Source organism: Gobio gobio, assembly GCF_949357685.1.
Source record: "Gobio gobio genome assembly, chromosome: 1".
In the NCBI taxonomy this organism is placed as follows: domain Eukaryota; kingdom Metazoa; phylum Chordata; class Actinopteri; order Cypriniformes; family Gobionidae; genus Gobio; species Gobio gobio.
In genome coordinates this window covers 58855594-58877602 of record NC_137097.1, presented here as the reverse complement: position 1 = coordinate 58877602, position 22009 = coordinate 58855594, and the positions used below count along the sequence as shown (strand labels likewise).

At 40.3% G+C, this 22009-nt stretch overlaps 1 protein-coding gene across 2 annotated transcripts; it reads left to right on the top strand.

Annotated features, from left to right (window-relative positions):
* The first annotated feature begins 300 nt into the window (after window positions 1–300).
* Window positions 301–12822, top strand: znf598 (zinc finger protein 598). 2 transcript variants are annotated; one of them, XR_013817029.1, is made up of 13 exons: window positions 301–636; window positions 1435–1547; window positions 4006–4135; window positions 4219–4430; window positions 4851–5068; window positions 5155–5272; window positions 5347–5522; window positions 5608–5695; window positions 6889–7739; window positions 9078–9237; window positions 10276–10420; window positions 10910–11375; window positions 12129–12233. XR_013817029.1 is itself a non-coding variant. In XM_079823270.1 (12 exons), the coding sequence occupies exons 1-12, from the start codon at window positions 310–312 to the stop codon at window positions 11267–11269; spliced, it is 2898 nt and encodes a 965-aa protein (XP_079679396.1). In that variant the 5' UTR covers window positions 301–309; the 3' UTR covers window positions 11270–12822. The 2 variants fall into 2 exon arrangements, 1 of the variants encoding a protein (XP_079679396.1); XM_079823270.1 differs by having other exon boundaries at window positions 10910–12822.
* Window positions 12823–22009: the final 9187 nt, after the last annotated feature.

The window sequence follows — 22009 nt, the reverse complement described above, 5'->3', positions numbered from 1 at the left end:
CCTTGTATGCATAACTGTATGGTCATTTTCATTAATACTGACAGTTGAATGAATGTTCAATGTATGATTGCACATTTGTCTTATGAGCAAAAATTGGCACAAAGACCGATGTTATTGTAAAGGTTTAATACATTATTTATTGAGTTAAATCATATGTTATCATTATTGAATTAAATGTTACTTTTAGTATTAATTTCAAGCATATTAATACAATTAAAAAAATTATTTTACGCAAGCAATGCCGTATAAAAGTCCGGTGAGCCATAATAAAAGCTCTTCCTGTCTACGGCGAGCAGATCAGTCCCCATAATGCACTGCTCTACTGAACGATTACGCACTCAGGAGCGCGCTTCACCCGGCCTCACTGCCCGTGCCCGTACTGTCTTTTACAACGAGCCTTCCAAATCCATACGGATTATACCGAGAAAACTACAGCACACACAGCCAGTGCCTTCTGACAGTATGGAATCCACCACTAAGAAAGACACGGAGAGCACATGTGTGCTGTGCTGCCAGGACATCGACATGTTCGCGGTGGGGAAGTGCGATCACCCGGTGTGTTACCGCTGCTCCACCAAGATGCGGGTGCTGTGCGACCAGAAGTACTGCGCCGTCTGCCGGGAACAGCTCGACAAGGTGCCGTCTCCTCTCCTCCTCCAGCACCGCGAGCACAGGCCTCGGTTGCTGCTCTACACAACATATACACGGAAACACGACCGCACCACTCCCATCACACTAGCTAGCATGTCGGTTTATAATGGCAGCGGTTGTGTTTGTCAGGTCAAGATGACCCGAAAATGTTTAGTTCAGTTTTGGCATCTTTCAAAAGTGAACTAGATGTAGTTGTTTGAGTAATTGTTATGAAATCTAGTCTTGTTTGTAGTTAAACTTGGACACTTGAGTTCAGTTTAGATGTTAGCTGATTTAGCATAGCAGTGGTGATTTATTGCCTGACGTTTCCATTGACAACTAGTTGGCTTTTTTTGCTTCGTCCTTCACAGTGTTAGTTTACTTCACGTTTGTTATCAAAACATGTATTTGACAGCTGTGGATACATTAGGAACAAAGTTAAGTTTGTTTTTTAATACACATGATTTTGGGACAGCTCTGTTATGTAATCAGCTTCAGGTAACTCCCGTTAGAAACTACTAGACGTGTAGTTTCTCTGACAGGCTGTCAAAGAGTGACGTCATGTCGACGGTTAGTCTCTCGCGTGTCAATCATTCAAGAGTGCACGCGGCTCTGAAGTGCCTGATAAGCACAAGTTACTGTACATTAATCAGCAAGTCTGACATTTGATATACGATTCTGCTTGTAGTCTGCTTTGCTTGATTGACAACGTTGTTCATGTTGTTTAAGGAAGTCTTTCATTTGTTTTTCCCTCCTGTCCTGTAATCAATAATGTAATTTATTATTTTTTTCTTAATATCACAGGTGGTCTTCATAAAGAAACCTGAACCATTTGCCGCTCTGAAAATTCATCTATATCAGTGTGAGAAGAAATATGACATCTATTTTGGAGATGGGAAGATCTATGCACAGTTCAGGTGTTCATTTTACTTTTTTTTTTTTTCACAGCAGAGATGCTAAAACAGCCTTTTAACCATATTCAACATGTATTGTATTTGCTCAGAAATCAGAGAAACTGTCATTTCAACCAAAAACAAATCATTGTTGCCATTGCCAAGCAAAATGTTGAACGTAAGACTAAATTAAATAGTTAAAGCTGCAGTCCGGAACTTTTTTGGGTTAAAAATGATCCAAAATAATTTTTTGAGCAATTACATAACCAGCCAGTGTTCAATACTATCGGCTTACCTTAGCTCGATTTACAACGGTAAGCTTCTAGTAATGTTTTTAATTCCAGTGGTACTGGTGGATTTCCGCGGGAAATTCAAGCATGTCTTTGCGTCATTACGTCACATCTGTACACATAAAGAAGGTGTCCCGGCTAGTAGGCTATATTGCGTGTGAGGATATTGGAGGTGGAAGTTTATAGCCTTTTCTCACCGCACTTGATATGATTAAACTTATCAATTTGATGGCGAATCCAGAAAGGTTCAAACACAATCACCAGTGACAACTGGAGATTCACCCTTTGTAAAATGCGAAAGACTTTGGACTTTCAGGGCACGTCTCAATCAGCTCCTTAGTTCAGTAGTCAGGGCACTGATCAGGACATAAGTCAATGGGCTGACGCCTTGATCAGTGCCCTGACTACTGAGCTAGGGAGCTGATTGAGACACACCCTCGGAGTGGCTACAGAAAAAAAAGAGACTTCAACCGGGCCTATGTGAAAACAAGGATAAAAATGGCTTTTGAAATGTGGCGTCAACTCCGTGTTTTAAAGGGGTTCAAAACGGACACAGAGACCACTTTTTTCTGCTGGACATTTCAAGACATTTCAATGGTTAAATTATGTAACAGAAGCACACTTGTTTGCTTAATTCATACAGTTACGGAGTTTTATTTGTTGTGCCTTTCTCGTTTTGCTATGTGCATTATGGTACATATCAATTATTTTGCGCTAGCTATGAGAGGGAGCAATTCACCTCTACTACACATCAATTTGTTGGTATGACTGTTAGACATTAGACTGCACAGAAATGGAAACTAAACTACAGGTAGCCCTAATACACATTAAATGTAGTCACACTATGCTGATGTTGTTAACATTAACAATTTATAAACACATTGTTTATTTGCACGGTTTGACGTGATATGATAAACGATCGTTAGATTTAATCATAGCGATTTACTGCAACATTTTTTTTCCCCTTAGTTCATCTGAACAAAAGTGGATGTTATCTACGTACTTGTTCAGATTACATTTTCTGGGGAAAATTCTTATGTTGGTCATACTTTCAAAAAGTATAATCTGTGATTCTGAATGACAGTATCCACACCGGCGCGGTGAGTGACAGCCACACATTCTCTTCAAAACATTGGACTCCTCTGCGCTGTGGCGTGCCGAGGCACAATTCACGCAAATAACTGCAATTGCATATTTCGAACAGAGATATGGCGACAAAGAGGAAAAACTACGGACTGCAGCTTTAAAATGAATCAAACCATGTTTCCCACTTGGTTTCACTGAAGGAAACATATTTAAGAATGTTCTTATATGCACCACTGTATGTATTGTATTATAATAATAAATTTACAACACAAAGTAATAAACTGCAATATTTACCTACATATATTTTTTACTAAAACTTGACTCATTAAGACATTTGTTATAGTATACATTTAAGTACTGAGTAATAATAATTAACTACATGTACTTACTATAGGGTTAGGATTAAGGTTTGGTTTAGGGTTAGTTGCATGTAATTATGCATAATTTATTGTTATTTCTACAGTAAGTACATGTAACGTGTAACAAGGAAACTGTAATATAAAGTACTAAGGCCCGTTTACACCAAGGACGATAACTATAAAGATAACGATGAAGATATTGTTCTAAAAATCGTTCTCAATATTAAAGAATAACAGAGTTCACACCACTTCGATAACGATAATTGCTCAGAGAAATTATATTGTTGGAATCACTTTTATCCAGCTGATAAATGATAAAAACTTTTACAGCCAGTCAGAATCCGTCTTGCTGTAACAAGCTCGAGAATATAAAACTGCAGACAAGCACGTGCTTAGAATAAACAACGATATCGTCCACTCACTGGTGTGGAAGTTGATATAGTTATCTTGTAAGCTATCGTTCTAGGTGTGAACTGGCTTTTACCAAGACATTTTGAGATTTTAAGTTAAATCCGAGTTTTGAATCAACTCAGTGGAAGAGTGTTAACATATTCACAAAAATAAATTGGTTACCAACTTTAGGCAATTTACTAGTACCAAATAAAAAGTGCATTTAGGCCTCCAGAATATTTGAATTCTATATTGCCAGCAAAACCATCGCCCCGCCCTATTTTCTACCTTAATATCAACAATATTTGATGATGTTTGTTACTTACAAGCTGTTTTTATCTTTTACAACAAATGCAGGAAGATTTTGTTACATGAATGTCCACATTGCCCAGAACCAAAAGTGTTCTCCAAATTTGAAGAATTAGAGCATCATATGCGAAAACAACATGAGCTCTTCTGCTGCAAGTTATGTGCTAAACATCTGAAGGTAGTGTATTACATCTTCATTGTATTATAGATTTTTGTTTTGTTTGCAACTCCTCATTCAATGGTTTGCTCAACTGTTTACAGATATTCTCGTACGAGCGGAAGTGGTACAATCGAAAAGACCTGGCTCGCCATCGAACGCAAGGGGACCCGGATGATACCTCGCATCGTGGGCATCCACTGTGTAAATTCTGTGATGACCGATACCTGGACAATGATGAGCTACTGAAGCACCTGCGAAGAGATCATTACTTCTGCCATTTCTGTGATGCAGATGGAGCTCAGGAGTATTACAGGTAGAAGACCAGTTTCTGTTCACTTTTCTTTTTTTACTTATATTAAAAAAAAAATCCAGTAGTAGCTCACAGTAGCTATGATTACATGCACTCAAATAATGTCTCATTTGGATTGAAAAGCCTTCATAACTGATCTTGATACAATCAACAGTAAAAAATTAAGCATGTAAACATTTGAATCTGACTAATTTCTCAGTTATGCGTATTATGTTATTTGTGCCATTATGCGTATGTTTAGATGTTTTATGTCATGCGAACGTGTGTATTTTTAGGTCTCAAGCATTACATACCAAATAATGGATGAGACTAAATATTTGCTGAAATCCGATTGGACGAAAAGGAGTGCATGTAAACATACCGATTGTCAGCTGAGCTACAGAATCATTATATCGTAATTTAAATGACATTTTTGTCCTACAGTGACTACCAGTACCTCAGCGAGCACTTCAGAGAGAGCCATTATCTCTGCCAGGAGGGGCGCTGCAGTACAGAGCAGTTCACTCACGCTTTCCGCACAGAGATTGACTATAAGGCTCACAAAGCTGCTGCCCACAGCAAAAGCCGGGCAGAGGCCCGGCAGAATCGCCAAATTGACATTCAGATCAACTATGCACCCAGACAGCAACGAAGAAATGACGGTAAAGCAGAATTTGCTATCTTTGTGAGTTGGATATGGTTATTCACGGGCCGCATGCCTTAAACTCATTTGAATGGCTTTTTTAAGGTCTGGTAGTTGGTGGCGAAGACTATGAGGAAGCGGACCGCTTCAACAGACAGGGTAGACCAGGAAGAGGACGAGGCCCAGGAGGACAGCAGAATGTCAGGAGCTGGAGATATATTAGGTAGGTCCTCATCAGTGCTGCGTTCTAACAACATAAGAGCGCTTATGGAAGACTGAGAGAGTTTTGGTCTGCAGAGAGGAAGAGGATCGAGAGATGGCCGCTGCTTTACGGGCTTCAATGGCCAGCCGACAAGAAGAGAGAAGCCACGTGCAAGACAGAAACAGCCAGAAGCCACGCAAAGAAGAAAAGATTGAGCCAGAGGAAATGAGAAGCAACCGAGGCACAGTGAAGCCGGCGAATGAAATGCAAGGTGTGAGAATTGAAAATATGGTAAATTGATTTTTTTTCCTTCTTCTTCGAAAGTGGATGACACTACATGTTAACCTGTATTTCAGCTCGATCAATTAAGAGTAATGCCTCTTTGGCTGGTCAGGACTTCCCAGTTTTAGGGGCAGCTGCACCCCCACCAGCCCCTATTCAAAGGTATGTCTGTCTTGTTTTTAAAAGTATTTGACACGTTTATGTATTTTTCCATGTAGGAATGTTAATTTGTTATTTGTTTTTTTTAATAGTAGTGCTTGCAATTTTTTTTGTCCAGATCTATTAATTTATTCAAATTCACATTCAGTGACTTTGATGCACTACTTTCTATAATGTTTTTAATGCCCAAGTTGAAATTGATGTTGCTGGGGCATTGTAAAAAATGATGTGCTGATACAACTGATAAATAATATAATATAATATAAATAATTTATAGTATTTGAAATAGTGTAAATAAAGTATAAAAATTACATGAAAAAAATGAATCAAACAATTTAAAGTTAGAAATATTACTTGGCAGCTAACTGAAATTAAATAAGTTTAAGTTAAAGTACTAAAATGACTAAAACTGAAATAAAAATGAATTAAAGCTAGTTAATATTTATAGCTAATTAATATTATAATTTTTTTTAAATTCTATTTTAAATGACAAATTACTAAAAACATGAACTAAAATTTAAATGAAAATGAAAAAAGCTTATATAAATAAAATATTACTAATTAATTATATACTGGCATATAAATAATACTAAACTAGCACTACCTGAATTCATAATGAAAGGAATTCTTGAAAACAAAAAAACTAAACAAAAGAGGGAATGATGTCAACGAGAGAACCGAAGCCATTTCTACTAGCCAGAATATCACTTTTTAGGAGTGGGCACTTAGAACTAGCAAAAGCAAGACACGCTCTAGCATCATTGTGGCGAGTTTTGCATGAACAAGCACCACTTAATCTAGTATTATACATTGAGCTTAAAGGGATAGTTCATCAAAAAAATTTAATTGTCATCATTTACTTACCCTCAAGTTGTTCCAAATCTGTATGAGTTTTTTTCCTCTGTTGAACACAAAAGAAGATATTTTAAAGAAAGTTTGTAATCAAACAGTTGACCGTAGCCATTGACTTCCATAGTATTTATTTTTCCTACTCTGGAAGTCAATGGCTAGTCAACTGTTTGATTACAAACTTTCTTTAAAATATCTTATATGTTCAACAGAGTAAAAAAACTCATACTTAGATTTGGAACAACTTGAGGGTAAGTAAATGATGACGATTAACATTTTTGGATGAACTATCCCTTTAATTTAAACCGATCAGCAATTAACAATGTCATGTCTCCCTATCGTTACAGCACGATCAAACCAAAATCTGTCTCTCTGAAGGAAGATGATTTTCCAAGTTTGTCTGGATCAGTAGTTTCCTCTCCAATGACACCTGCATATACGAATCAACCCAAGAAACATTCATCCTTCCAGGAGGAGGACTTCCCTGCACTGGTCTCCAAGATCAAACCACTGAAGCCCCAGTCGAACACAACGTCAGCCTGGTCTCAAGCTGGAAGCAAACCTGTGGTGGTTCCCAATAAACCTGTGGTTCTGCCCACCAAAACAGCCCATATGGTCTCTTCATCCATACTGTCCGCTAGTGACCCGCCCCCCAGTGGAAGTGTGCCTCAGCCTCTCACTGCCTCCTCTTCTCGCCGCAAAAAGAAGCTCACCTCTGCTGAAACCCACAAAGCTCCACCTAAAGTGAAATGTCCGTCTTCGTCTGACGATGAGGACCCCCAGAGCGGTAAAACAGCCCAGGAGATCCGAACGGTACCAACTATGCTTGACATTTCCACTTTGCTGACAATGAAAGGTGGCTCATCTCAGCCCAACCCCAAAACAAGTAGTAAGAAGAAGCCAGCGACGACTTCATCTCTGGGTTCTCCCTCGCACACTCCGGAGTCTGTGTCTAAAATGGCTCACAAAGAGAACGTTCCTGAGATGAAGCCACTAGATACCAGTGTCGCCAAAGCTCTTGCGGCGCCCAAAACAAACTCATTTATAAATGGACTTGCGGAGAAGCCAGCAGAAGCACTGTCCTGTACATCATTTCCTGAAAATATCCCTTCCCCTTTAAAGCAGCCAGCACCTGACCAATCCCCTCTTTCCAAGGAAGAGGAATTCCCAGCTCTTATCTCCAAAAAACCTCCACCTGGTAAGAGGGTTTCTTTCTTAAAGACAATGCCCAAAATTACATTGCTTATATATTGGGCTGCATGATATATCAATATCCCGATATGGCTTAGTGCAGTTGTCAAATCTCACAGGCTGCAATTTGCTACTGGTTTGAGTGAAACACATAATGTACGACAACCTGTCAAAATATACGTTTGATTAAAAAAAAGCACCATCTGAAAATTAAAGGGTTAGTTTACCATAAAAATGAAAATTAGCCCATGATTTACTCACCCTCAAGCTATCCTAGGTGTATATGACATTCTTCTTTCAGACGAATACAATCAGAGTTATATTAAAAATGTCCTGGCTCTTCCAAGCATTATAATGGCAGTGAATGGTGGTTGTTTTTGAAGTCCATAAAAGTGCATCTATCCATCATATAACTGCTCCACACGACTCTGGGGGGTTAATAAAGGCCTTCTGAAGCGAAGTGGCACGTTTGTGTAAGAAAAATATCCATATTTAAAACTTTATAGACTAAAATAACTAGCTTCCGGCGGTCAGCGGTACGCGAGTCTACTTGCGCTAAAAGAGTAGTTGCCAAAATTGATTTTTATCCGCATTTGGCATTTTGCCGGGTGTTAATTTCAAACCCCGGTTACAATATATGATTGCGCTCTTATTCATGGAAATGCTTATAAACCATTCAAGCAGGATAAGACACAAAAGAGAAGGCAGTGTAGTACTGGCACAGAGCGTCTGTCAATAATCTCTTGTCTTGTTACACAGACACACACTCGTGCGCATAGAAATCTGCTTCCGACAGCGCTTGAACGGACAAAAGCACACGAAATTATGCCAAAATGCCCGTTTTTTCGACTACCCTCGCAAGCACAGTTAAATTTGTTAAACGAAGTCTTAAATGAACGTAAAGAGTTGTGAGAAAATAGGATGCGTCATGTGCGTCAGCTTAAAGTGACAGGAGCCTATTAAACCCGCTTCTGTGATGTCTGTCATTAGTGTTAATCAAAGAACTAAAGAAAATCAAGGTCCAAGAGCCGGGACTCAAAATCGGGTCGCCCGCAGCACAACTGCACTACATGTCGGAGCGCTGCCCACGAGGCCACCAAAATTTTTTGTGTTTTTCTAAAGTGTAAAAAGTATTTTTTCTCTCTTTTTGTATTTTCTATGCAGATGCACTACCTAACAAAATCACCCCAATCATTCTTGAATGGTTAATTCTTTCCAAATAGAGCTATTCAAGCCATCTGGCGAAACAGTTTTTTCATATCACAATATATATAGCAGAAAAATCAAATATTCCATTGTCAGTTTTTTGCAGCCCTACTCATAAGTGCTTCCTTGTGTTTCGTAGGCTTTAAAAGTGCATTTCCGTTGAAGAGCACTCAGAGTGCAGTGCCTCCTCCTCCTCCTCCTCCTGGCCTGGGGCTTGTTGTGAGCAAACCTCCCCCAGGATTCACCGGCATCCCGCTCAACAGTAATGTGGTAGAATCATCAGAGTCTGCTGTTAACAGGTTAGAGGACGTGATGTGTACTGTTAAAGGCGTGTGTGGTGTGGTGTGAAGGGGAAGCGGTGTTCCTTGTCATTGGTGTATTTTGAGTACATAAAAGTATAAACACAACCCCATATTGTCGACCAGTATGTTTTTTCCCCCCATAGTCTTTGTTTCAAAAACAATATACGAGAGAATGCCGATAAAATGCGCCAATATATAATGTATATTTTGTTTAATGTAAGAAACCAAGTGGCATGCTAGAGTTTTTCCTCAACACTAAATTCATATTTCTGGGTTTTTTTGCAAATGCATTTAATCAGCTGGTGTCAAGGTGATTTGTTGTGGATTCATGGAGTCAGTTCCCCTTAGGTGTCCTATCAGAGTCATTGTAGGTGTAGTTTATCTCATTAACTATGAACTTGATCCACAAACCTGAGACACCCAGAAAATGCCCTATTATTTAACTGTATTTTTTATTTTATTGCATTTTTTTGGTCACTGTATATACACAAAATTGCTCAAATTAAACTTCTGTTGTACATTTATTTTACCCTACACTACCGTTTTGGGGTTGGTAAGATTTTTTTTTTTTTTTTTTTTTTTAAGTATTAACGAAAGTAGTACTTTTATTTAACAGGGAGGCATTAAATTGTTCAAAAGTGACAGTAAAGACATTTATAATATCACAAAAGATTTCTATTTCAAATAAATAATATTCTTTTGAGCTTTCAATTCATCAAATAATTTTACCATAGGAATAAATTACATTTACCTACATAAATATTATAATAGAAACCAGTTATTTTATATTGTAATATTTCACACTATTACCATTTTACTGAATTTTTGATCAAATAAATGCAGCCTTGTTGAGTATGAGACTTTTTTTTTTTTTTTTCAGACATTAAAAAAATTCATACTGACCCAAAATGATAAATGGCAGTGTATATATCCCTATAAAATCACTTCACAACAGGAGTTTGTTTTATATATTTATCATTATTTAATGTAAAAACTAAGTGTTTTTCCTCACTTTACCTCACTGTTTTCTTTCAGACCAACACCTGCTACTGGATCCTACCTTGTACCTGAAAATTTCCAGCAAAGAAACATGGACCTTATTCAGTCTATCAAGAATTTCCTTCAAAATGATGAAACCAAGTTCAATGAGTTCAAAAATTATTCAGGCCAGTTTAGACAGGTAACTGTTAAACCAAGATTTCAATTACTATTTTTATTCCCAGTGTTATATTGATATGAAATACTTTTGGGTTATTAGTCCTGCGATGTTTAAAACTATTTAAGCATGCATGATGTCTTTTTATAATTAGTATGCAGCTTCTATGAGCCTATTAGTTAATACAACATATATTTGTAATATTTTAACATTTCTGGTTAAGCTGCTTTGAAACTGTTTGTATTATAAAAAGTGCTATACAAATAAACATGAATTGAATACATTATTTTCAAGTTTTATTTGTCACATCCTGTAGGACCATTTAAAATGTAAAAGGCGTTTTAAAAATGGTGGGGAAACTGCTGACCCATTATAGAACCTTTAATACACTCTTCCTTAAACGTTCTTTGAAACAAATTCAACATGTAAATCTGTTTACACGCTATTTTTTACATTGATCTCTAACATTTGTCCTTTAGTGGATGTTAATGAACTGTCTTTTCTCTTGATCAGGGTATAATACCTGCTGTCCAGTACTACAAGAGCTGCCAGGAGCTGCTGGGAGAGAATTTCAACAGGGTTTTCAACGAGCTGCTGGTTCTCCTACCAGACACTCGCAAACAACAGGAGCTTCTCACTGCCCACGGAGACTTTAAGGCTCTCGAGAAACCGCAGCAAGGCTTGAAACCTAAAAAAAACAAAAAGAAAGCCTGGCAGACGGGCACCACCAGCAACAGCCTGGAATTGGACTGCCAAGTGTGTCCCACCTGTAAGCAGGTGCTGGCTCTGAAAGACTTCAACACCCATAATACCCTGCACATTGGCGATGATGACTTCCCCTCTCTACAGGCCATAAGCAAGATCATCAGCTAGCTGCCACCAGGCGCATGTCCACGGCTGTCTGTGACAAACAACCTGGAGCTGCACCAGGATATTGGCAAGATGCTTGAAAGGATGAGGGGTTGTCGGAGCTGCAGTGGTAATGTTTACTCGGATTGTTCAGGTTCAGAAAGTTTTGACGACACCTTTGTTTAAAGAGGAAAGATCAACCCTAAAACGTGCAAGTGGAACTGTAATGGTTTTGAATAGAGAAACAGGTTTAATCTACTTGAAAGCTTGAGTTTGAACGTTAATTCCAGTTCATCTTGACAACTTCTTTTCATCAGGTTTTGCATGGTCATTTGTTTTTTTTAAAAATTGAAAGGTTGGCTGCCTTTGAAAATAACCTATTTATTTCAGAATGCTCTTGCCGTTCAGTTGAAATGTATTCATTTGTTTACAAACTCTACAGCACATAAAAATGAATGGTTAATATATAGTTTTCTTACAGTAAACTACAGTGATCTGTCAACTGATTTTTGACAAATGACATTTTTGAATGTTTGTTTGTGCTTAAATACTTTGCAATTAAACAATCAAGCCAGGGAACAAAATGTACCACTCAGCACTCCTTAGGTTTCATGTGATTAATTTCTCTGTTACACAATTACATCAGTGTGAGAAACGTTCACCTGCCTTCAAATAATGTATAACACCAGAGGGACATTTTGAAAGTTTGGGGGATAGGATCAGACTACAAAAAAAAGAGTTTTGTTTAAAATACCACATTAGTACAGATGGATGATTCTCTAATTTGTTTGCATTGTTTTTTTTGTTAATTACCATTGTGCTTGTGCCTCTTAAATGGTTTTTTGCCCTCCCATAGGCTCACCATTTCTAATCTCTCTTGCAGGAACTGCTAATTGTGGCACAACCCTGTTGTCAACCGTTTGCGATGTGTCAGGACATATCTGCAGAATAAATGCTGGTCAAACATTATCAACCATTAGATTAATTTATTAAGGCTCCAGTCTCTACTTCATCTGTTCAATGTGTGCAACTCAAAACTATTTACTACACCGATGTTTAGAGGAAGAGTTCATGCAAAATTCTGTCATTTTAAGAAACGCTTGCTTTAGTGCAACACAAAAGGACATTTTAGCATACATTGTTAAAAATAAAGGTTGGCATCTGTGGCAGAAACTTTAACACCCATGGAACCTTTTATCTTGCACAAATGGTTCTTTATAGTAGAAAAGGGTTCTTTAGATTCAAATATTCTTCATACTAATAAAAAATGGTTCTTTTAAGAACTGGCCAATGAAAGGTTCTTTATTGGCTGTGGTTTATTGGATATGGTTCCATGAAGAACCTTCAACATCCATGCACCAAAGGTTTTTTACACACATATATCTTTTACCCTGTTACAGTTTATCACTCTTCGTGTAAATGAAATTGCTCCCGTTGTAACAGCTGTGGTCTGTATGTTAATGAAGTTGTAACACCTCATTGTCTTAGATTTTCTCTGTGTCCCACACCCGTTCCCATTCTATGATCATTTGCTCAGGATGTGATCAACCCAAATGGCACATAAACAATAACACTTGACTTTCTTCTTCTCTTTGATAATTTATCCATTTTGGGGATGAGCTAGTTCTTAAATATATTTTGGAGTGGAATCTGAGTCAAGGCGGACTACAATTTCTTACAGAACCTTTATATTTGAGAATATTTTTGTGGAACTTTATTCCAAAAGGCCCATTCACACTAAGGATGAAAAGTGTAACGATATAGTTCTAAAAAATCGTTCTAAACAGAAAATAATAACAGAGTCCACATCACTACAACTATAATAAAAACTATTTTTGGGGTAACTTTTTTTTGAGCTGATGAACGATAAAAACATTGACAGCCAATCAGAATCCATTTCTGCTTTAAGAGCTTGAGCATTTAAAACGGCAGACAACAAAACGACTCGGTTATTAACATAACCTCGGTTCCCTGAGAGTAGGGAACGAGTCTTGCGTTAGCATAACGCAGAGGGTACTCCGTATTTCCTCGAGACTGAAGTCAATTTTATCCTTAAAATTTTCCATGTAAAACGCAGTGTAGCTGCACAGTACACCTAGCAGAGCGCAGGTGCGCGCTGATTGGCTGTGCTGCTGCAACCGCAGGCAACGAGGTGGCTGCGCGGGGGGAGCCAATGAGATGCCCTCTTTGTTCCCGCCCGCAAAGCTCACCTGAATTTGCATAGCGAGCCTATAAAAGGCCCTGCCTCGCCATAGGGACTCAGTTCATAAAATCGACTGAAGCGACACACTGAGCTAGCACTAGCATGGCATGCTACGCAAGACTCGTTCCCTACTCTCAGGGAACCGAGGTAATGTCAATAACCGAGTCGTTCCCTTTCGAGAGAGTCACTCGTCTTGCGTTAGCATAACGCAGGCCAGGGGGGCCAGTGTAAAACGCTGTGCGTGCAGATCTCCGTAGCCAAGGCTTAAGCCCTAACCAACTGGAGAGAGTGAGGCCCTAAAAACCGACATAGTGGGTTTTCTAGGGGTTAATTGTGCAAATGCTGGACAGACATAGTCGAGCCTTATAGAATGTAACCAGACCGTGTCGGGCTATATGATGCTTGTAAACACATAACGGGTGATATCCTTATTATGTAGAAAACACGCCTGCTTTAGGGTTGCCACCTTTGGTGTGGCAAAATAAGGGACGCCCATTCACGACCCCCCAAACCGACCCCCCCCCCCAAAAAAAACACGTCATGAAATGATTATTTCTACGTTGACAACTTGACAGCTCAATAATAAACCATAAGAAAACATGAAATCAAGTATGTGAACTTGCAACAGAACACTTTTTATATTATTTTACATTTGATTATTTTATTTATTTCTAAAGAACTCTTTAGTAGCCTATTTGGTGCACTTTAAAGGGACAGTTCAGCCCAAAATGAAAATTCTGTCATCATTTACTCGCCCTCATGATGTTCCAGACCTGTATGAGTTTCTTTGTTCTGCTGAACACAAAAGAAGATATTTTGAAGAATGTTTGTAACCAGGCTTCTTTGGGGGCACCATTGACTTCCATAGTAATCATCCTGTGTGTTCAACATAACAAAGAAATGTGTACATGTTTGGAACAACTTGAGGGTGAGAAAATGATGACAGAATTTTCATTTTTGGGTGAACTGTCCCTTTAAGCAGTCATTCTGAACCAGTAGGCTAATCACTTTTTTGAATTTCAAAAATGTATTTTTTTTTATTAATTTACCTAAATTATGACTATATTATCATGTAATTATTTGTCCCATTTTTATCTAAAACATATTTTAAATGTCATAAACTTTATATGACAGGATTATTGGTTATGTATGATTAGCTAAATTATAAATTAATAATTACATTTATTAGGCTATAATCTATTAATTAACCTGTCTAAAAAATAATAATTCTGTCTGCCAAGCTCTGATAATGTATGGAATATTATATTAATATATTATCCATTAAAAAAAAACTATAGGATAGCCTGTGTCTATTCCTCGTTTAGTGAGGTCAAACATTAAATCTACTGTAAGATCTAGGAAAAATCTAATTGTGATTAAACCAGAAAATCTCAATATTAGTGAACAAAAACAATGCTGTCCAAACTTAATTGACATAAGTACCAATGTAGAACATTATATAGAAACTGTGTCTGAACATAACTGTGTAGAACATTATATAGAAACTGTGTCTGAACATAACTGTGTAGAACATTATATAGAAACTGTGTCTATTCCTCGTTTAGTGAGGTCAAACATTAAATCTACTGTAGGATCTAGGAAAAATCTAATTGTGATTAAACCAGAAAATCTCAATATTAGTGAACAAAAACAATTTCTAAAACTGGGTCTTCTAAACATTAGATCGCTCACACCTAAGGCGGTTATTGTAAATGAAATGGTCACAGATAATAGTTTCGATGTACTTTGCCTTACTGAAACCTGGCTTAAGCCAAATGATTATTGCGGTCTAAATGAGTCTACTCCGCCAGGATACTGTTAAGCATGAGCCCCGTCTGATTGGTCGTGGCGGGGGTGTTGCAACAATCTATAGAGATATTCTTAATGTTACTCAGAAAACAGGTCACAGGTTTAATTCGTTTGAAGTACTAGTGCTAAATGTTACGCTCTTAAATGTAAGAAAGAAATCCGTATTATCTCTAGCCTTGGCTACTGTGTATAGACCTCCAGGGCCCTATGCTGATTTCTTAAAAGAGTTTGCAGACTTTCTCTCAGATCTATTGGTCAACGTCGATAAAGCATTAATTGTTGGAGATTTTAACATACACGTAGATAACACAAATGATGCATTAGGGGCTGCATTTACAGATCTATTAAACTCCTTTGGGGTTAAGCAAAACGTCACTGGTCCCACTCATCGTCTTAATCACACACTAGATTTAATTATATCACATGGAACCAACCCAACCGATATAGATATTATACCGCAAAGTGATGATGTCACTGACCATTACATGGTAACTTGCATACTGCGTACTGCTGAAATCTGTCATGTTGCGCCACGTTATCGACCAGGCAGAACAATCCTTCCAACCACTATAGATAGATTCTCAAATAGCTTACCTGATCTGGCTCAGCTGCTCAGTGAACCCAAACAAACAGATGAACTAGAGGAAATGGCTAGCAGTATGAGCACGATTTTATCTAGCACATTAGAAATTGTTGCACCAATTAGATTAAAAAAGGTTAGAGAGAAAACTAAAGCACCATGGTACAACAGTGCTACACATGTTATCAAGAGAGAAACTCGTAACTTGGAGCGTAAATGGAAACAAACAAATTTAGAGGTCTTTAGAATCGCATGGAAAGATAGTATGTCACGTTATAAAAAGGCCCTAAAAGCAGCCAGGGCTGAGCATCTCCGCAAAATAATAGAAAATAATCAAAATAACCCAAGGTTTTTATTTAACATCGTGGCTAGACTAACAAATAAACAAGCATCGCCTGAACAAAATATTCCGTCACAGTTTAGTAGTAATGATTTTATGAACTTCTTCACTGAAAAAATAGAAAGCATCAGAAACAAAATTGTAAATGTACAATCTTTAATGATGTCTTATGATTCAACCGCAACTATCGCCCGTCAAGAACTACTACACCGCTTTACAACTATAGGACAGGAAGAGCTAAACAAACTTATCATTGCATCTAAACCAACAACATGTTTATTAGATCCAATACCCACTAAACTACTGAAAGAGTTGTTACCTGTAGTGGAAGAGCCTCTTCTCAATATTATTAACTCATCTTTATCTTTAGGTCATGTTCCAAGAATATTCAAGTTGGCAGTCATAAAACCTCTCATTAAGAAGCCACAATTAGATCATAATAACCTAGCAAATTACAGACCAATTTCAAATCTTCCATTTATGTCTAAAATACTAGAAAAAGTTGTGTCCGCTCAATTGTGCGCTTTCTTGCAAGAAAATGATATCTATGAAAAATTTCAATCAGGATTCAGGCCGCATCATAGCACAGAAACTGCACTCGTTAAAATCACAAATGATTTACTTCTAGCTTCTGACCAAGGCTGTATCTCAAGGATCCGTGTTAGGCCCTCTGCTATTCTCTATATATATGCTGCCACTTGGTAATATTATAAGAAAACATGGAATTAATTTCCACTGTTATGCTGATGACACTCAATTATATATTTCATCACGACCGGATGAAAACGCTAAATTATCTAAACTGACAGCGTGTGTTGAAGATATTAAATACTGGATGACGTGTAATTTTCTGCTATTAAATTCAGATAAAACGGAGGTGTTACTTATTGGTCCAAAAAACTGCCCACAAAACCTCTCGCAATACAATTTTACCTTGGAAGGATGTCCTGTCACTTTATCCACTACAGTAAAAGACCTGGGTGTTATATTAGACCGCAACCTGACATTCGAAAATCATATTTCATATGTTACAAGAACGGCATTTTTCCATCTTAGAAACATTGCTAAGCTACGTAACATGCTATCTATTTCTGATGCAGAAAAGTTAGTTCATGCATTCATGACCTCGAGATTAGATTACTGTAATGCTTTATTAGCTGGTTGTCCTGCATCCTCAATAAACAAACTACAGTTAATCCAAAACGCGGCTGCTAGAGTTCTTACTAGGTCAAGAAAATATGATCATATAACACCAATTTTATCATCTCTACACTGGTTACCTGTGAAGTTCCGTATCAATTACAAACTATTGCTACTAACCTATAAAGCCCTAAATGGTTTAGCTCCAGTGTATCTAACGGATCTTCTATCGCCCTACAATCCATCGCGCTCTTTAAGATCACTAAACTCTAGGCTTCTGGTCATTCCTAGGATATCTAAGTCCACTAAAGGAGGGAGGGCTTTTTCACATTTAGCTCCTAAACTCTGGAATAGTCTTCCTGATATTGTTCGAGGTTCAGACTCGCTGTCCCAGTTTAAAACTAGATTAAAGACGCATCTCTTTAGCCAAGCATTCACATTATAATTATCTTTTTATACTACAGTTAAATCGGATCAAAAGCATTAATATAATATTCTGAACAGCAGCTACGCTAATCATTTCCCATCTGCTTTTCTGTTGTTATCTCGGGACACTAGTCCCGAGGTAAATAGTTCATCAGCTCCAGTTTGTATCAGCCTCTCATGGAGACTTCGGATGCCCCAACACCTGTGATGAGACGACTCCACGCCTGTGAAGAGACGACTCAACGCCAGCGTTGTTATGGCCTAAATTAATACACGATTGATGAACTTTTTCGAACATTATTCTTTAACATTGTCTTTCTAACATTTTTACTGTACATCTATGAAATGCACTTTCTGTAAAGCTGCTTTGAAACAATGTGTATTGTGAAAAGCGCTATACAAATAAATTTGAATTGAATTGAATTGAATACCTTTAGAAGCACAGATGTGTCTGTCACCGCTGTTGCTTTAAATCAGTCAGTCTGAGACACTGAAATGCTTCTCTAAAGTGTGCAGTTGGCCTGAGGTTCATCATGAGTTACTGGACAGACCCATTGATACCTTTTTGATATTCAGCTCTATATCTGGAGATCCAGATGGTGGACGCGACGCGAGCTCGACATGTTTTTTTAAAAACCGCGCAATTTTACAGGCACACTACAGCTCATGTTCTCGAGACTCCGCCGCTATGACAACAAAGCCGCTAAAACGCAATCACGCACAAATGAGCTCCTGTACTACTTATTGTGAAATTGATTTGTTTATATTTGCTATTCGTGTTCTCCACACTGCAAAATCATTGTGTGTTTATTGAACTATGTGTGGACCTGTGTAAAATACGGAACAAATCGCGTCCCGTATTGGTTTGATACGGAACGCATCATTTTGCTTGTAAATACGGGACGATTCCGTATTTTACGGGACGGGTGGCAACCCTAGCCTGCTTGCAAGGAAGGGACATCTAGGTTATAGAATCTGATAAACTTGGACGGAGAGGCCCAGCCTGCCGCCGCGCAGATATCTTCTAACGGTATGCCATTAGACCAGGCCCATGACGAGGCCATGCCTCTCGTGGAATGAGCTCTGATGCCTATTGGGCAGACGAGACCTTTGGCTTGATAAGCCAGCGCGATAGCGTCCACTATCCATCGTGATAATCTCTGCTTCGTGACCGGGCTACCTTTAGTGCGGCCTCCGAAGCAGACAAATAGCTGTTCCGACCGCCTATAGGCTGCGGAACGCTCTATGTATATTTTGAGTGCTCTGACTGGGCAGAGCGGGCTCGCGACATCCTCGTCCTGTGAGAACGGCAGCGTTGATAGAGTGATGACCTGTGCCTTGAATGGAGTGGAAAGCACTTTAGGTGCATATCCATGTCTTGGTTTGAGGATGACTTTGGAGTCATTTGGCCCAAATTACAGACAGGAAGCGCTCGTAGAGAGGGCGTGGAGGTCGCCTACTCTCTTGACGGACGCTAGAGCCAGCAGAAACGCAGCTTTGAGTGAAAGGCGCTTTATGCTTGCTGACTGTAGCGGTTCGAACGGGGATTCCTTCATAGCTTGTAGGACTATAGAAAGATCCCATACATACAGGAACTGTGAGGGGGCGGGGTGGGTTCAGCCTTCTGGCTCCTTTAAGGAAGCGTGCTGTGAGATCACATTTTCCTAATGACTGCCCTGCCACCTGCCTGTGATACGCTGCTATTGCAGCCACGTATACTTTGAGCGTGGAGGGGGACGACCCGCGTCCAACAGCTCTTGTAAAAACCGAAGCACTTCCGTGATCTCACATGTAAGTGGGTCCAGGTTTCGTGTCTCACACCATTTTGAGAAAATCGACCATTTCAGGACGTATCGACCGGGAGGTTCCCGGGTAGCCATTGATGGCCCATGCATATAGGTCCCATAAATCCGGTCTGGGGTGCCAGATCTTCCCGTTCGCCTGACTGAGGAGGTCTTTCCTCAGTGGTATCGGCCATGGGGCTGTTTTCAGCATCTGGGTCAGATCCGCATACCATAACTGGCTCCTCCACAGTGGAGCTATCAATAGTATTGTATGTTTCCTCTCCGCGATTCTTCTGATTACCTGAGGTAACAGAGCGATCGGGGGAAATGCATACAGAGGGAGGCTGGGCCATTCGTGGGCCAGCGCATCCCTGTCCATGGAGAAATATATCGGGCAGTGGGTGTTGTCTTTCGACGCGAAAAGGTCTATTTCCGCTTTCCCAAAGACACTCCATATCAACTGAACCGTTTGTGGGTGAAGTGACCATTCCCCTGGGGGAACGTTGTTCCTGGATAGCATATCCGGCCCCTGGTTCAGTATTCCCGGCACGTGTGCTGCTCTCAGTTAGCTCAGGTTGCGCGCTGCCCATATCAAGAGACGTTCTGCCATGATATGTTGGCTGCATGAGTTTAGTCCACCTTGGCGGTTTATATAAGAGACTACTGTCATGCTGTCCGAGCGGACCAGGCCGGAGAGTGGCTTGCCCTGATGTAGGGCACCCCAACCTAAGTTGGATGCGTCTGTCGAGACTACTTTCCACCTCGTGGTGGCGCCCGCGCTCACCCCTGACTAGTACCATTCCTCCACTAGCCAAGGGGCCAGGGCTCTGATGCAGCTGTGGTTCACCTTGATGTTCAGCTGGCCTGAGCGCCATGCCCAGGACAGGACACGGTATTTTAGCCAGCGTTGTAAGGGGCGCATGCTCAGTAAGCCCAGCTTGAGCACAGCTGATGCAGAGGCCATCTGGCCTAGCATCCTCTGGAACTTCTTGAGAGGGACGTACGAGCCCGTCTTGAACGAAGCTGCCAGACTCTGAATGGGGCGCGCTCGACGTGACGTCAGCCGCGCTCTCATTAGTATAGAGTCTATGTGCACTCCCAGAAAACATGTGTTCTGGGACGGGGATAGAACACTCTTTTCCGTATTGATCCTGAGACCCAGGCCTTTCAAGTGGCTGAGGAGCCAGGATCTGTGCGTCACCAGCTGAGCCTCTGATTTGGCTAAGACTAGCCAATCGTCGAGGTAGTTGAGGATGCGTATCCCTTTTAATCACAGGGGAGCTAGTGCTGCGTCCATGCATTTCGTAAAAATGCGGGGCGCGACAGATAGACCGAAAGGCAGAACTGTGTATTGATAAGTCTGACCCTCGAAGGCGAATCTCAAGAATGGCTTGTGACGGGGATTTATCTGTATGTGAAAATACGCATCCATCAGATCTAGTGTGAAAAACCAATCCCCCGGACGAATGTGCGCAAGGATTTGTTTCATAGACAGCATTTTGAACGTACGGCTCAATAGCGATTCGTTCAGCTGTCTGAGATCTAGGATGGGTCTGAGACCGCCGTCCCTTTTCGGAATGAGAAAGTAACGGCTGTAAAAGCCTGCGTTGCTTTGCGATGGGTGCACGGCTTCTATTGCTCGTTTGTCTATCAGTTTGGCCACTTCGGTGCGAAGCACATGACTCACAGTGCTTCTCACTGAAGATTTTACTATCGCTCGAAAGTGTCGGGGCCTGCGAGTGAACTGCAACGAGTAGCCTCTCTCTATAATGTTTAACACCCATGCTGATATTCTCGGGATGGCTTCCCATGCCTGAATATGAGCCGCTAGGGGCCGTATACACTTCAGGGGCGGGTCGCTTTGAGATAAGGGACCGGTAACCTGAATAAGTCGTGTCTGCGAGACTCCAGCCATACTGGCTATATTTCGCAGCACGCCCTGTATGGTGGGCGCACCCTGTATGTTTGACGCGCTTGTCGTGTGGGGTGTGGTAGGTGTAATAGCCACTTTTAGCGCCGCACTCTGTGAAGTGGGCGTGTGCATAATGGCTGCAGCACTCATGTCGCGCGAACGCGTGTGCTGTGTGAAAACAGTGTTCGTGTGCTGAGAAGTTGGCACATTGACTACATTGAACAAGCTCTTTTTGTGATTTATTTGGGTCGCCGTGAGAACGATGGTTGTGTGCAGGCGAGCGCGTTTGTTCTCGGGCTCGTTGACTGCGAACTCTGTGAAAACAGTCACCTGGCTGGAGGGAACTGTGAGACAGGGGGGCAGAGACAGCTGTGGTGGTCCAGCCGCGGCGGGACTTAACCAGGCTCTCTTTTCTGCGGTGGCTAGGCCTGCTTCGGTGGATCGGGGGGCGGCACAGTCTTGGGCCGCGAACCCCATCGCTCTGGCTGTCTGCTTTGGCCGGTGGAGCGAGAGCGCTGTCTGTTCCTGGAAGTCGAACGAGGGCGCGCGCTCATTGGAGCATTCCTGGGC